The sequence below is a fragment of the Megalobrama amblycephala genome, linkage group LG14 (genome assembly GCF_018812025.1).
Source record: "Megalobrama amblycephala isolate DHTTF-2021 linkage group LG14, ASM1881202v1, whole genome shotgun sequence".
In the NCBI taxonomy this organism is placed as follows: Eukaryota; Metazoa; Chordata; class Actinopteri; order Cypriniformes; family Xenocyprididae; genus Megalobrama; species Megalobrama amblycephala.
In genome coordinates, this window is record NC_063057.1 from 34,827,357 (window position 1) to 34,843,307 (window position 15,951).

The following is a 15,951-nucleotide window of genomic DNA, read 5'->3' on the forward strand; positions in this document are numbered from 1 at the left end:
GCAATGGACTGAGAGATATGAGAATCTTTTATAGTCCCGCTGATGAGTATCAGCTGTGGCACTGATTAGTCCAAGGTACGGGCTGCTGGGAAATGTGAGCGTATGTGTGTGTGTGTGTGTGTGTTTGCGTCAATACTCTGGCAATGGCTCCCTCTGATGGCCAGAGGAGGGAACCACAGAGTTTGTCTCTGTGACATTTACTTTCCTGCCTGACACAGTTGTATTTTTTTTTGTGTGTGTGTGTGTGTGTGTGTGTATTTCTTTTTCTTTTTTTTTAAATTCTCTCTCCCATTGTGGGTTTGAGGCTGTATTTGTATGTTCCTGGACACTGGAGTAACTGACAAATAAAAAATAAATACATAAATAATTAAATGTCAAGTACTGTTTGTATTGCATCCTTTAAAACCCATGTTGTCACTCTGAAAAACATGGGATGTCAAAGTCTGTTCCTGGACAACCACTGTTCTGCAGAATAGTTTAACTTTCAGTTTTAATCAAACACACTTGTACCAAAGCTTACCAGATGCAAAGTTTAGAGTGTTGTAGGTACACCAGTGATTGTGGTTGATCTCACCAAATCACCTGTACAACCTCTCTTGAGTCCATCCATTGCAGCACGTGGAAAAGAGTCCTCCTGGCTTGACAGTGCACGTAAAAAACTTCTGGGAACAGGCAAACTAAATCAACTTGTGGTCAATTAAGAAATATTTGTGTATAAGTGCATTAAATGTACCCTTCTGGCAGCGAGATTTTCTCTGCTGAGACATATCAAAGTTAGATTGTCTTCTGGCACCTGTTGTGTTTATTGAACCAATCAGATAAGTGTAAATGTAGTGTCAACAGTATCTTAATTTGATTGTCTATGCTTGCTAAACTCCAATTAGTGAGAGAATCCTGCCAAAACTAACTAAAAGAAAGAGGTATCTGTACACATCAGGAGCATTTACCTTATGCAAGTCATTTAGACATTTGCAACAGTTTATTTTTTGATAACACCACTTTAACACTCAGCCCAAAAGGTTGAATTACACGTGTTAAAATTGGGGTCAGATTATACTGTGTGAGAGGCTATGAGTGTTTACAAAGATGAGACAGACAACAGAAGTGAAATGAATCAATAAAGTGTATTTACAATACTCACAAGGAACTTAAAAGAACACAATAAAACTAAAAACTTAGGCTTGTAAAAAACTTGTAAAAAGCAGAGTCCATTGGTTCCATACCATAAAACAGTCCTTAAAGGGACAGTTCACCCAAAAATGAAAATTCTGTCATCATTTACACACCCTCAAGTTGTTCCAAACCTGTATACATTTCTTTGTTCTGCTGTACACAAAGAAATATATTTGGAAGAATGTTTGTAACCAAGCAGATCTCATATCTCAAATATCTTTCTTTGTGTTCTGCAGAACAAAGACAAGGAAAAAGTTTGGAACAACTTGAAGATACAGAATTACTGAACTTTAAAGAATGTTGTTTCATTTCTCTCTAAGGTATAGTGTGTTTCTGAGACTGATTAAACACAATGTGTGTGGGAACACATATGAAAACTAGAAACTTGGTAGCAATGAGGCTCTTCAGGACCAAGAATGAGGAAGCTGCTTTACAGACACACCTGTTTTACACACGTCACTTAAACACAGAACCAGGAAACAGGAATCAGTTCAGAGTTCAGAATTACCCGAGTGTAGTTGAGCTGTTGTGTGTTTGTGTCTCTGTATTCAAGCAGTAAAATGGCAGAAGCCAGATTTTCTCAGGATGAGTTCATGTGTTCAGTGTGTCTGGATCTCCTGAAGGATCCAGTGACCACTTCCTGTGGACACAGTTACTGTAAGATCTGTATTACAGGCTTCTGGGATCAGGAGGATCAGAAGAGAGTCTACAGCTGTCCTCAGTGCAGACAGACCTTCAGTCCAAGACCTGCTTTAGCTAAAAACACCATTCTGGCTGAAATAGTGGAGAAACTGAAGAAGATTAAACTTCCTGCTGACTGTTATGCTGGAGCTGGAGATGTGCAGTGTGACGTCTGTACTGGAAGAAAACACAAAGCCGTCAAGTCCTGTCTGGTGTGTCTGAACTCTTACTGTCAGAATCACGTTGAACAACATGAGAGTTTCTTTAAAGGAAAGAGACACAATCTGACTGAAGCCACTGGACGACTGCAGGAGAAGATCTGCCCGAAACATGACAAGATCCTTAAAAATTTCTGCTGCACTGATCAGAAGTGTATATGTCTGCTATATACAATGTATGAACATAAAAACCACGACACTGTATCAGCTGCAGCACAGAGGACAGAGAAACAGGTATGAACTTAAAGATGTCACATTATGATTATTTACAGGTTCATCATTTTGTTTATGAACATATTACAAAAGTTCACAATGCTGTTGCAGATATTATGTGAATAAGGCCATCCTTAAAAATATTCTTGTTTGCCGTAACCCGACCGACCCTGTCAATTTAGGACCGACTCAAATTTTTATATATTTTTTTTTTGCTTTAAGTCCGACCGACTTGCCGGTTGTAAATTTGCGTTAAGACCGACCAATTTTTTTTTTTTTAACTCTTCAAACAACTAATACAAAAGCAATAAAATAATATTAAAGGTGCCCTAGAACTTTTTTTTAAAAGATGTAATATAAGTCTAAGGTGTCTCCTGAATGTGTCTGTGAAGTTTCAGCTCAAAATACCCAATAGATTTTTTTAAATTCATTTTTTTAACTGCCTATTTTGGGGCATAATTAGAAATGAGCCGATTCAGGGTGTGTGGCCCTTTAATTCTCGTGCTCCACGCCCTAAGAGCTCGCGCTTGCCTTAAACAACATAAAAAAAGTTCACACAGCTAATATAACCCTCAAAATGGATCTTTACAAAGTGTTCGTCATGCAGCATGTCTAATTGCATAAGTACAGTGTTTATTTTGATGTTTACATTGATTCTGAATGAGTTTGAGGCTGTGCTCCGTGGCTAACGGCTAATGCCACACTATTTGGAGTGATTTATAAAGAATGAAGTTGTGTTTATGAATTATACAGACTGCAAGTGTTTAAAAATGAAAATAGCGACGGCTCTCTTGTCTCCGTGAATACAGTAAGAAACTATGGTAACTTTAACCACATTTAAAAGTACATTAGCAACATGTTAACGAAACATTTAGAAAGACAATTTACAAATATCACTAAAAATATCATGTTATCATGGATCATGTCAGTTATTATTGCTCCATCTGCCATTTTTCGCTATTGTTCTTGCTTGCTTACCTAGTCTGATGATTCAGCTCTGCACATCCAGACGTTACTGGCTGCCCTTGTCTAATGCCTTTCATAAAGTTGGGAACATGGGCTGGCATATGGAAATATTGGGGGCGTACACCCCGACTGTTACCTAACAGTCGGTGTTATGTTGAGATTCGCCTGTTCTTCTGAGGTCTTTTAAACAAATGAGATTTATATAAGAAGGAGGAAACAATGGAGTTTGAGACTCACTGTATGTCTTTTCCATGTACTGAACTCTTGTTATTTAACTATGCTGAGGTAAATTCAATTTTTGAATCTAGGGCACCTTTAATTATATTTTAGTAAGTATTGTAAATATATAAATTGCCTAGGCCTACATACAAACAAAGGCTACGTTCTTTCTTTTAAATAAAAACCTGTGACGTCATCTATGTTTACACTATTGGTTAACGGATGTCACACTATGGCCTGTGCGTTCGCTTCGTCTCATACTCTCATTCACTGTCAGAGTCAACGGTTCGCGCTTGGTAAACAAAATGTTTGCGGTCACCGTTCAAAGTCATACAGGTTCGGGTACCATAATACATCTAAAAAAATTCATTAAAACAGCTCGTACACCGCTTTAACTTTGCACGAAGTTCTGGAAAAACTGTGCCCAGATCTTTTCCCATCCATTCTCCCGTCTAGTTTAACCGTGACTGTGTCGACTGACTTGAAGGAAACCACTAAAATGTTGGTGGAGGAAACTCAAACTATTGAGGACGTGCTACAATTTGACCCACAAATCAAAGTGGTTTCTTTTAAATTGAAATTTCAAAGTGAGACACCACCACCCAACAACACGAGGAATGCGTTTTCCATCATGATGGGCCAGGCGAAGACCCCGAAGGACCCGATGCTTTGTTCCTGCAATAATGGTGAGTTTGCATTCTTGAGTAGCAGAGCAGGTTTTTTTTATTTAAAGCTAGCATGCATAACCTACTAGCCTTCCTGTTAACGTTAGAAGCTAACTTCAATAGTGTATGAGATGGAGAATTTTGAGATATGCTTGTGAAATACGTCTGTATGAGCCTACATTTAGGCGCGCATTATTCAAAATTAATGGTCATTACCAGGGAGTAGGCAATACATCCCAGACAGCAACATAGTCTGGCCCAAATCCGGCCCTCATCTGGAACATGTGGTTTATACACGGACCAGATAAGGGCCGGATCTGTGCCATCACTATGTTGTTGTCAGGGATGGAGTTGTGCTATAGGCTTACAATGACAGCTAGCTGCTGGTTGGAACCTTTTCTTATGGAGCTGTCACTTTATGTTCGAAAATCACGAAATGCACGAATCGATTGGACCAACCAACACAAGTTTTGAAAATGAAAATAGGAAATTGATTTTAACGGCCTTCTCTCGGAGTGCGTCCAGGTTTTTTTTTTTTTTTTTTTTTTTTTTGGAACACGTCACACAGCAACTGCAGCTTTGGACACACACGCATAACAGCAAATAATACTAATGCGCAATGTTTCTCTTTTTACAACAGAAATGTAAATTCTGCCGGTATTCAGACAGTCTCATGCATACAGATACAGATTCGGGCTAGAATCGCCTACGTATGCGATTTTTTGTTGTTGACATTTCTAATCGTAAACACGTGCAACAGTCCAATGTTATGAGTGTGGAAAACGTACTCGGTTACTAACGTAACCTCGGTTCCCTTTCGATACTTCACTCGTACTGCGTATGGGGAAAGGTCTCCTTTTTCCCCGTTACTGAAGCCTTTTTCAATAACGCAGTGTAACTGCATCGTCATTGGTTCACTTATAGACAAGTTGTTGAACCAATAACGGTGCGGCATAGCTGCGCGGCCTATGGTGACAGAGCACGCGAATATTCCCACCGAAATGGGCGGGGTTTAGGGCTATATAAGCGGGCGTTTCGCCATAGGATTTCAGGTTGACTGAAGCGACGACACTGAAGCCGCAGCCTCGTGGCACGGCATGTAACGCAGTACTCGTTCCGTATCTCAGGGAACCGAGGTTACGTTAGTAACCGAGTACGTTCCCTTTCGATACTTCACTCGTACTGCGTATGGGGAACGAATTCAACCGCGCCGTGCCACGGCAGGGAACGACTGGACTTGTCTTGGGCACCGTGAGGGAACCAGAGGACAAGTGAGAAGGCCGGAGCCGCCGAACCCTCGTTACACTACAAAAAGGGAGTTAACTCCCAGAGTGGCATGAAGCGGAGCTCGATAGAGGCCGCTGGATCATACAGAGAGGACCCGAGCTTGTAAGGTCGGGACGTCCAAATGATAAAATCTGACAAAAGTGGATGGCGAGGACCAGCTGGCCGCCTCACAGATGTCTTTAATCGAAACTCCACTAGACCAGGCCCAAGAGGAAGCCATTCCTACCAGAAATGGTATTCAGCACGTCCCTGGGGAGGTTAGCAGGCTCCCGTCGAGGGACCAGAGGTGCAGAGCCCAGAGTTCTGGCTGGGGATGCCAAATCGTCCTGTTCGCCTGAGAGAGGAGGTCCCGTCTCAGGGGGATCGGCCACGGAGCTTTTGTGGAAAGCCTGAACAGCTCTGAGGACCAAACTTGGCTCCTCCAGAGCGGAACCACCAGGAGGACTCTGAGCTTGTCTTCCCTGATTCGTCTGATGGCCTGTGGGATCAGAGCGATCGGGGGAAAAGCGTAAAGGAGGGTGCTGGGCCAGACATGGGCCAGCGCATCTTCCTCCTTCGAGAAATAAATTGGGCAGTGAGAGTTGCCTTCTGAAGCGAAGATGTCTACCTCTGCCTTCCCAAAGAACTCCCAGATCTTGAGAACCGTCTGGGGGTGGAGCATCCACTCGTCTGAGGGGACATTGCTCCGAGATAGCATGTCTGCTCCCAAGTTTGTTCTCCAGGGTATGTGAGTCGCCCTGAGCGACTGAAACCTCGGTGATGCCCATTCCAGAAGACGCTTCGCCAGAGCGCATAAGCAGCTGGACGAAAGGCCGCCCTGGTGATTTATGTATGACACCACCGTCATGCTGTCCGACTGGACTAAGACGTGGCGCCCTGTCAGGTGTGCCTGGAACGCATGAAGGGCTCGAATCACTGCCAACATCTTGAGGCAGTTGATGTGCAGATGGCATTCCTCGTGAGACCACGAGACGAAGGCCAGTCTGCCCTCGCAAAGAGCGCCCCAACCTGTGTTGGACGCATCCGTTGAGAGCACCATCCTTCTGGACACCGCCTGTAGGGGTACCCCTTGGCTGAACCATACAGGGTTCATCCAGGGTTTCAGAGCTGCCAAACAGACCTGATTGACCCTGAGACGCAGGCGGCCGTGCCACCAGGCGTGAGGAGGGACCCGGAACTTCAACCAGTACTGCAGAGGCCGCATCTGAAGAAGGCCGAGCTGCAGAACCGGGGAGGCGGAAGCCATCAGCCCTAGCATCCTCTGGAAAAACTTCAGAGGGAAATAGGCTCTGTTCCTGACTGATGCCGCAAGCTGCTGAATGGCCAGAGCGCGCTCTGGAGAGACTACAGCCGTCATACGGACTGAGTCGAAAACCGCACCCAGGAACGTTATACGCTGGCTGGGGAGCAGTGAGCTCTTGGCAAAGTTGACCCTGAGACCCAGGCACTCCAAGTGGCTGAGTAACATGGATCTGTGATGCTCCAGCTCGGTTCGTGACTGGGCTAGGATGAGCCAGTCGTCGAGGTAATTGAGAACCCGGATTCCCATCTGTCTCAGTGGGGAAAGCGCCACGTTCATGCACTTGGTAAAAGTGCGAGGAGCTAGGGACAGCCCGAATGGAAGGACCGTATATTGGTAAGCCACACCCTCGAACGCGAATCTCAAGAATCGCCTGTGATGGGGGGCTATCTGGATGTGAAAGTATGCATCCTTCAGGTCCAGCGAGCAGAACCAGTCCCCGGGGCAAACCTGTGTGAGGATCTGCTTCAGCGTTAGCATCTTGAACTTCCGTCTCATGAGGGAGAGGTTCAAGAGCCTGAGATCTAAGATGGGTCTGAGACCGCCATCTTTTTTGGGAACTAGAAAATAACGGCTGTAGAACCCCGAATTGCTTTCTGAGGGGGAGACTATTTCTATAGCTCCTTTCCTCAGAAGAGACGTGACTTCGGCTCGGAGGACATGAGCGTCGTCCGTGTTGACTGAAGTCTGAAGCACCCCGCTGAAGCGCGGGGGCCTTCGGGCGAACTGAAGCGAGTAGCCTCGACTTATGGTTCCCAGAACCCAGCTTGACACTCCGGGGATGGCCCGCCAGGCCTCGGCCCGCGTGACAAGGGGCTGAATGGTATCGGGTGACGGGCTGCCAATCGGGGGCCCGTGCACCGGAGAGAGTGGAAGAGGAACTTTGCTCTTTCTTAGAGAAGGTAAAATATTAATAGTGTTCGCCATAAGAATGGCGTTTTGCATGGACGCAGCACTGGGCCCAGTTAGCACAACACTGAACATATCTCCCACGCCCGGAGCTGAACGAGGCGGAGGGGGGGTGGAACGATAGAGCTTTTGGGGTGGTCCGGCTGTGGTGAGACTTTGCCCCATCCTCTTCCTTCCTGAAAAATCAGGAGGGCTTAGGAGGCGTCGGGTCCAGCGTAATTTTAGGCCCTGTCCCTGACGTTGCCTCAGGAAGGAGGAGCGCCTACGATGGCACTGTTCCTTGGGTGGTGCTGCCTGAGAGGTAGAGGGGGCAGGTTTGTTCTGCTGAGGCGGCGCAGACTTGGGGCGGCTGGAAGCAGACGTGGAGCTAGAGCGTTTAGGCAGGAAGTGTCGCATAGCCTGGGATGACTTTTGTGCTGCAGTAAAACGCTCCGTAAAGCCCTCTACTGCTGACCCGAAGAGACCAGAGGGAGAGACCGGGGCGTCCAAAAAGGCCGTCTTATCCATCTCCTTAATCTCGGTCAGATTGAGCCACAAATGGTGTTCAAGTACGACCAGGCTGGCCATGGATCGTCCAATGGCCTGAGCTGTGGCCTTTGTGGCTTTCGCTTGAAACACCTGGAGAATAGCCATGGTGTGCAGCGCTGAGGCAGCCTGGCCCGCGGACGTATATGCTCTGCCAGCCAGGGCAGAAGTGGTCCTGCAGGGCTTGGATGGAAGGGCCCTCTTAGTTTTCCAACCCACAGCCGTGGGGGGACAGAGGTGAGCCGCCACTGCTTCGTCCAGGGGCGGTAGATGCTCGTAACCCTTCTCTTCAGAGCCATCCACAGAGGTGAGAGCTGAATAATGTGTAGTACGTAGGCAGGAGAACACAGTGAGAACACGAGGTCCCGGTGAGCGCGGCCTCTGCATGGGGTCTGCCCAGGCAGCCGACGCACTCACCGTGCCTGTCGTCGTCATGCAGAGGGGCTCTGCATGTGCCACACGAGTGGCGCGGCATTTGTAACAACGCCGCCGGCGTGAAAACGGCATTTATGGGGCTCTTTTAGAGCGGCGAGGGCCGCTAGAGCGGTGAAAACCGCTGTTGGAAAGCTCTTTTAGAGCGGCAATAAACCGTGGGAAAATCGCTCTTTTAGGCGCGCCGGATGGCAGCAGGAGACGGGCTGGCAGGTGGCTGGAAGCGGGCGGCTCGAGACGGTGCTCGAGGCGGCAGTCGACGAGGGCGCCGGTGCTTCTTCGTCGGAGAGCTCAGCAGTCCACTGCGGGAGCCTCTTCGACGGCGGCGAGAGCTTCTTTCCAGGCGAGCTTCTTCCAGGCGGCGAAGGCTTCAGCCGGAGATCAGCGAGGAGCGATGTGAAGTCGTCGCTGAAGGAGAGAGAACTGAAATCCTATGGCGAAACGCCCGCTTATATAGCCCTAAACCCCGCCCATTTCGGCGGGAATATTCGCACGCTCTGTCGCCATAGGCCGCGCAGCTATGCCGCGCCGTCATTGGTTCAACAACTTGTCTATGAGTGAACCAATGACGATGCAGTTACACTGCGTTATTGAAAAAGGCTTCAGTAACGGGGAAAAAGGAGACCTTTCCCCATACGCAGTACGAGTGAAGTATCGAAAGGGAACCACGTTGCATCTTTGCCAGGAAGTCGCTGACAGTTCGGGATCAGCGGGCACTCCAGAGAATTCTCTTCAAGTATGACTACAGCTGTGGTTCCATGTTGACTGTAGAAGGCAAATCTCAGTCCATTTAGGTTATGTGCACTCCGTCATGTAGTCATATTCCATAGGTGGTCTTTTGTCACTCAAACAGTGACAGTTTTCAGTAAATGTCTCCTATCTATCTATCTATCTATCTATTAATTATAGGATTTCTGGAGAAAACAAAACTATAAGATAAGGATAACAGTTAATAATGAAGGATATCCACTTGTCTTGTAGGTGAAGATTCCCTGCATGGCATAGTGTTCATCAGGTTGCATCTGGTGTGTTCGACTCCAATAGAGTTTGCCTACTATGCATCAGACAACCTGAAATTAAGGAAGGATTTAATATGCATATTGTGCAGCACCTGGGGCCGAGAAGGACAAAGACCTTCTAAAGAATTATAAAATTGTGTTGCCAGTCTGCCCACAGTGCAAGTACAAGCCTGCACTAAAAAGGGCACCTTTTCCAAAGATGCCATAGTTTGGCCATAGCAATAAAAGAAAGGGATGTCATGTTAACAGGGTTCCTACACATTCCATGATATATTTGTTTTTGGATGTAAACATTCCAAAGTTGACATGTTTTCTCATATTAGATTGCATGTTCATGCAATTAACTGTTATTTTGTAAATTCTAGTCTGACATTTTAATTGATTTGTTTTCCTCTGAAAGTCCACTTTAATTGAAATCTAGTGGCTTCTTTATTTCTTGATTCTACCTCATTTTTTTTCTTCAAATGAATGCACCTGAAATTCATGCAATAAACATGTTTTTGACAAAGATTTCAATTTGTTTGTGGTCTATATAGCCTGCATCAAAATGAGGTTTGCAATGATGCGCCCGAAGGCACGGGTTGAAGACCCAGTCAGTGACGTCACGATATGCTAATTTGTTTAAATTCATACCTACGTAATCACCATCACCAAAATTGTACTTTTTTTTTTTTTTTTACATTGAAACTTGAAAAAAAAAAAATATATATAGACCTACCTACCAACCCTTTTTTTTTTTTTTTTACTGTTACTGCAAACCAAAATATTTTTAAGGATGGCCTAAATATCACGTTATATACTATTAATCAATCGAACCCCTTTATCTAAACCTTTCTACTTAACCATCAGACTCTCCCATCTGCCGTGTTTGTAGTTCTAATCAAATTCTTATCCAACGCACAATGGGTTGTGGCCAAATAGTAGCCGAGTGTGCACTGATCTTCACTTCGGTCTTAAACTGTAATAGTAGATCATCCAGGTATCTTTGGAATAATTATACTACGACTTGGGACACAGTAATTCTAATTTTGGATATTATTTAGGACTATAATATGCAAATTGAGATGCAGCATGAGTCTTCTTTAGTGATAGGAAAAATCTAATTTAGTCGTGTGACATGCATGATACAGTGAGGTTTGATGTTATTGACGTGTCACCATATTTGATTTGCTCTAGAAACAGAGACATTATTTAGAATATCTTCTGTTGTGTTCTGCAAAAGAAAATCATACAAGTTTGAAAGACATGAGGATGAGTAAACAATGAAAGAATTTACATTTCTGGGTGAACTATCCCTATAAAACTAGACATTGATGAAATAATGCTGATACTTATGAATGAACCTATAACCTTATCATGAAAGATCTTTAACCCTCAATCTCAGCACTTCACTGATACTGGTTTAATTTCTGTTTACTTGATGATTTATGTGAGGTTTCTCCTGTTATTGGTTTGTCCTTTAGCACCAGCTGAAGGAGACGCAGAGGTTGTTCCAGCAGAGGATCCAGCAGAGAGAGAAAGATCTTCAGCAGCTGAGAGAGGCTGTGGAGTCTCATAAGGTGAGTCTGGAGAAGAAGAGAAGTTTGAGAAGTCTCAGTCAGACTCACTGAAGCCACTGTGTGATTGTGATGTGTCCTAACAGCGCTCTGCACAGACAGCAGTGGAGGACAGTGAGAGGATCTTCACTGAGCTCATCCGCTCCATTGAGAGAAGCCGCTCTGAGGCTACACAGCGGATCAGACGTCAGGAAAAGACTGCAGTAAGTCGAGCTGAAGGACGACTGAAGCGACTGGGGCAGGAGATCAATGATCTGAGGAGGAGAGACGCTGAGCTGGAGCAGCTTTCACACACACAGGATCACATCCATTTCCTGCAGGTAACGGAGATCTAGAAGAACAGGATCATAGTGGACTTGAGCAAGAGACTCACAGAGAAACATTTCATGAGAGCAGAATGAGCCGTTGACTGAAGTGTTGATCTGTGTGTTCGGTTATTATATAATCATCAGTCAGACTCTCTTCTGATCTTCTTCTTTCGAAAGAGACGCACTTACAAATGCAGTTCAGCTCTGGAAATCTCTTAGGAATTTTTTTTCCTGAAAGATACATTGAGCTTCCAGTTGACAACAGTTCAAAACTTCACTAATATTTATTTATTTATTTATTGCAACAATGTGAAATCCAAGAACATGACAGTACCAGTTTCACCAAGCTAGATTTCCCATCATCTCTTTACTTATCTTTTTATTTTATTGTTTACCAAAGTTTACCAAATCTTCAAACCTGCTGAAAACTTTTATAATAATTTTCATTAACACATAAATTAATTTGACATTGAAGTCCTCAAACAGGAAGTGTGGCTGAGGATGCTTCAGGCTATTTAAACCACAAAACCTGACCTTGGGATCGTGTCCTAAGAGTCCTTGTGAATTTCAGAGCCACAAACTGCTCAAAAGTTATAAATAATGGTCAATCTACTCATTGACTTTTAACTGATTTTCCTGATCAGATTTACTCAACCCTGTCATGTGACTCCATTGATGCTCTTGATCTGTTACATTTATGTTATTCGCAGATGTTTGATCATCAAATGTTTTCCTAGAAAGTTCACATATAGTGTAAGTGTCAAACACTAGATCTTACAGCTCTAACATGATATAATGAATATGAGAAGAATGAAGTTGATGCTGTGAAAGTGCTGGATTGAGGAGAGTTACTAAAGATCAACAAGAGCTGCTCAAATCTTACAGTAGTGCAGGTTATTGGCTGAAGTGTGGAGGTGATGAGCTTTGATTTCTGTTTTCTGTAGAGTTTCCAGTCTCTCTCAGCTCCTCCTGAATCTACAGACGTAAATGACGATCCCTTCAGTTCTCTCTCCTCTTTTGCTGTTGTGAGAGAATCTGTCCGTCAGCTGAGAGACAAACTGGAGGATTTCTGCAAAGAGGAGCTGAAGAAGATCTCTGACAGAGGTAAAGTCCTGGAGATTGATCTGCTCTCAGAAATGATCCTCCATCATCTCATATCATGTAGAAGATCATATTAGAAATGTCTTAGGAACGGATGCAGGGATCATTTTTTCTTGACATGATAATCACACTCTTCATGTCTGTTGATTTCCACAGTCACTTTCACCAACATTGTTCCCAGAACCAGGAACGACTTTCTACAATGTAAGTCGCTAAGAAAACAAGCAGAAAAACTCTGTTTGTTTTCATGTTCTTCCTGTAGAAGGTGAAGGAAACATGACAGAAAAGTTTTAATGTGAATTAGTGTTTTTTTTCTTGTTTTCCATTGGAAAAAAATATTATGAATGCTTCCTGTTTGCTGAGTGGCTGCAGTTTGTGATGATCAGTGCAAGGTTTCAGTGCCATTTTTTTAAGCATTTATTTAACACTAATAAATATAATTTGATTCACTTTTTCTGATCCTTAGGAAAATAATAATATTTAAACTATCCAGTCAAATCTGTTATGTGGCATCCTGTGACATTCATTTTAAATGATATATAGGTGAATAATAACAGTAATCAACAAAATGAAATATTATATATATATTTTTTATTTATAATGACAGATAAAAAGTTGGGGGTAGATAATTTTTTAATGTTTTGAAATAAGTCTCTTCTGCTATTTAATCCAAAATACAGTAATAACAATAATATTATGAAATATAACTATGATTTTAACCCTCTATGGTACGCAATATGATATCAATGAGGAAAAAATTATTTGTGTTGTTTTTCCTGCTTAAAATTGGACACTTTAACAATATCATTAAACATTTTAATAATTTTTTAATTTATTTAATTTTTATAAGTTTGTTGCCTCGAGGCAACATTGTACCACAATGGAAAAATGTAAACATTTGGCATTTTCATGTAGAAAAAAGAAATATATTTATTGAAAACATCAATTTCTTTAACTAGACACTTGAAGAAACAAATTTATCTAGTTTTTAATGTATTAAAAGTTTCATATAAAAAAAGTAACATTTAATATCAAACTGTTGCCCTCAGGCAACATTGTACCATAGTGGAACACAAATATTACCAAACCATAATATTATTATGTTATTATATCAAGTTATCATATCCATCTTCATCCTCATCTCCATCTTTTCTCTCACCCACACTCTCTCCCTGACGGACTGTCACTATGATTTCATCTTCTTCATCACAGTATGACCCCTCATTCAGTCCTCATCATCACCCTCATCAACCGCCAATGCTACCTGTGTTTTATAGATTTTTGAAGTGCTATAGAAAATGTGCAGATCAAAATATATGCAGATATAGTATGTGAATTACTATTCTTATTACAAAATCATGTGAAAATGCCAACATATTTAGATAATTCAAACTCTTCTCCTTACAATTATGATAAATTTGTATTCAAACCTATTATACCTGTATGGCCTTATGCGATTCCATTATGGTACAATGTTCCCTTGAGGCAACACACAGTTTTTTGTTATTTTCTCTAAAACATTTGATTATATACTTCTTTACTTGCCAGTGTAGGTGATTCATATTTTTGATTCATATTTTTTTGGGGTGATTAAATGGTTACAAACAAGTGAAAAATGCACTTTTCAATGGAGAAAATATGGAGTCATGTAACATGCACATGTGCTGAAACAGGACACAAAGGACCCCTGTTGGTCATGTTTTGGTCTTTTTTGCACTTTTATTGATTAGTATTTGACTTCTTCTGTGCTGAGATACATTTGATCAATCAATTGGTGCCTTCTTTTAATAAAAACAAATTAAAATAGATCATGTTGCCTGGAGACAACACCATACCAGAATCATTTTTATGGGTTGGGTAAAGGACCTAGATGATGGATAATGATGATTTGCACAGGATATCAGACAGATTGATAATTCCTGATTCTGATGTGTTTTATCTCCATCAGATTCCCATCAGCTCAATCTGGATCTGAACACAGTGAATAAATACATGCGTCTGTCTGAGAGGAACAGAGTGATTACTTACACTGAAGCAGTCCAGCCGTATCCTGATCATCCAGACAGATTTGATTATTGGTATCAGGTGTTGTGTAGAGAGAGTGTGTGTGGACGCTGTTACTGGGAGATTGAGTGGAGTGGGGTTAATGTGTTTATATCAGTGTCATATAAGAGCATCAGCAGGAAGGGATCGGGTGATGAATGTGGGTTTGGATCTAATGATCAGTCCTGGAGTTTGATCTGCTCTTCCTCTAGTTACTCATTCAGACACAATAAGATAGAGACTAAAATCCCTGTAAAGTCCATCAGCAGGAGAATAGGAGTTTATGTGGATCACAGTGCAGGAACTCTGTCCTTCTACAGCGTCTCTGGAGACAAAATGAGCCTCATCCACACAGTCCAGACCACATTCACTCAACCGCTCTATCCTGGGTTTTATGTTTTTAAATCAGTGAAACTGTGTTGATGAATCAGAATAGACTGTAGAGAGATTCTACCCATAATGCTTTGAACTCATGATGAATCAGTAACAGTGAGATGTTATAGAGTCTCTTATTTTCTCTTCATTACATTAATACTACAGCTGAACTTCTGTCAGTAAAATAACATGTCAGAATAAATGTGTAGGGTAGGGTTGGTGTAGGGTGATAGAAAATACGGTTTATACTGTACAAAAACCATTATGCCCACAATTCAGAGAGAGAGAGTAACGAATGATGAATGACGGTGTGTATCTATGCTTTTTTCAAACTCTATTTGTGTTGATGGAAATCACAATAATTCAGTTCTTATAGTAGTGTCACATAAATAATTTTTATTATTACTATTAAATTACTTTTCAGTTGAAATGATCACACACAGGATTCATTAAAATGTGTTATTCAATAAAATAATCTGTCATTTAGACCAAGAGGTCTGATGAAGATGAAGTGTAATGTTTCAACAGAGGATGTCAAACACTCATGAGCTTCTTCTGCATCGAGCAGCACATTCATAGATGAGCAACCCATATGACCTATTCGATGATGACCTTTAACCTTCCTGAAAGATAAGCAATCTCACTCAATTATGACCTGTCAGTGTTTCTTAAAGTTAAAGAAACATACTGTACCTAAAAAAAAAAAAGTTAATTTCTGTACTTGTTGTATTATTTGTAATTTTCTTCAAATATTCAATGAGGGTGTTGAAATCAAATATCCAATGTATGTACAGGGTCAACAAAGGAAAGGACTGGGTTTCACATTTTACCAAATGAGTTACAGAGTCTCTGATGGAGTATTTATTTTTTTCCAGGTGTAGAAAGGACATGAAGTCCTTCAACCAAGAAAAGTTAGGAGGGGGAGATGAGGATTTCCAGTATAACAATATTTGGCTTCTGG

General features: G+C 42.3%; 1 protein-coding gene across 1 annotated transcript; it reads left to right on the forward strand.

Annotated features, from left to right (window-relative positions):
• Positions 1-1,691: 1,691 nt before the first annotated feature.
• LOC125246114 (tripartite motif-containing protein 16-like) lies at positions 1,692-15,020 on the forward strand (the record flags this gene model as incomplete). The annotated part of the gene is made up of 6 exons (XM_048156977.1): positions 1,692-2,306; positions 11,071-11,166; positions 11,250-11,483; positions 12,416-12,575; positions 12,729-12,776; positions 14,521-15,020. Coding segments are annotated over exons 1-6 (1,611 nt in total), but the record flags the coding sequence as incomplete, so codon positions are not given.
• Positions 15,021-15,951: the final 931 nt, after the last annotated feature.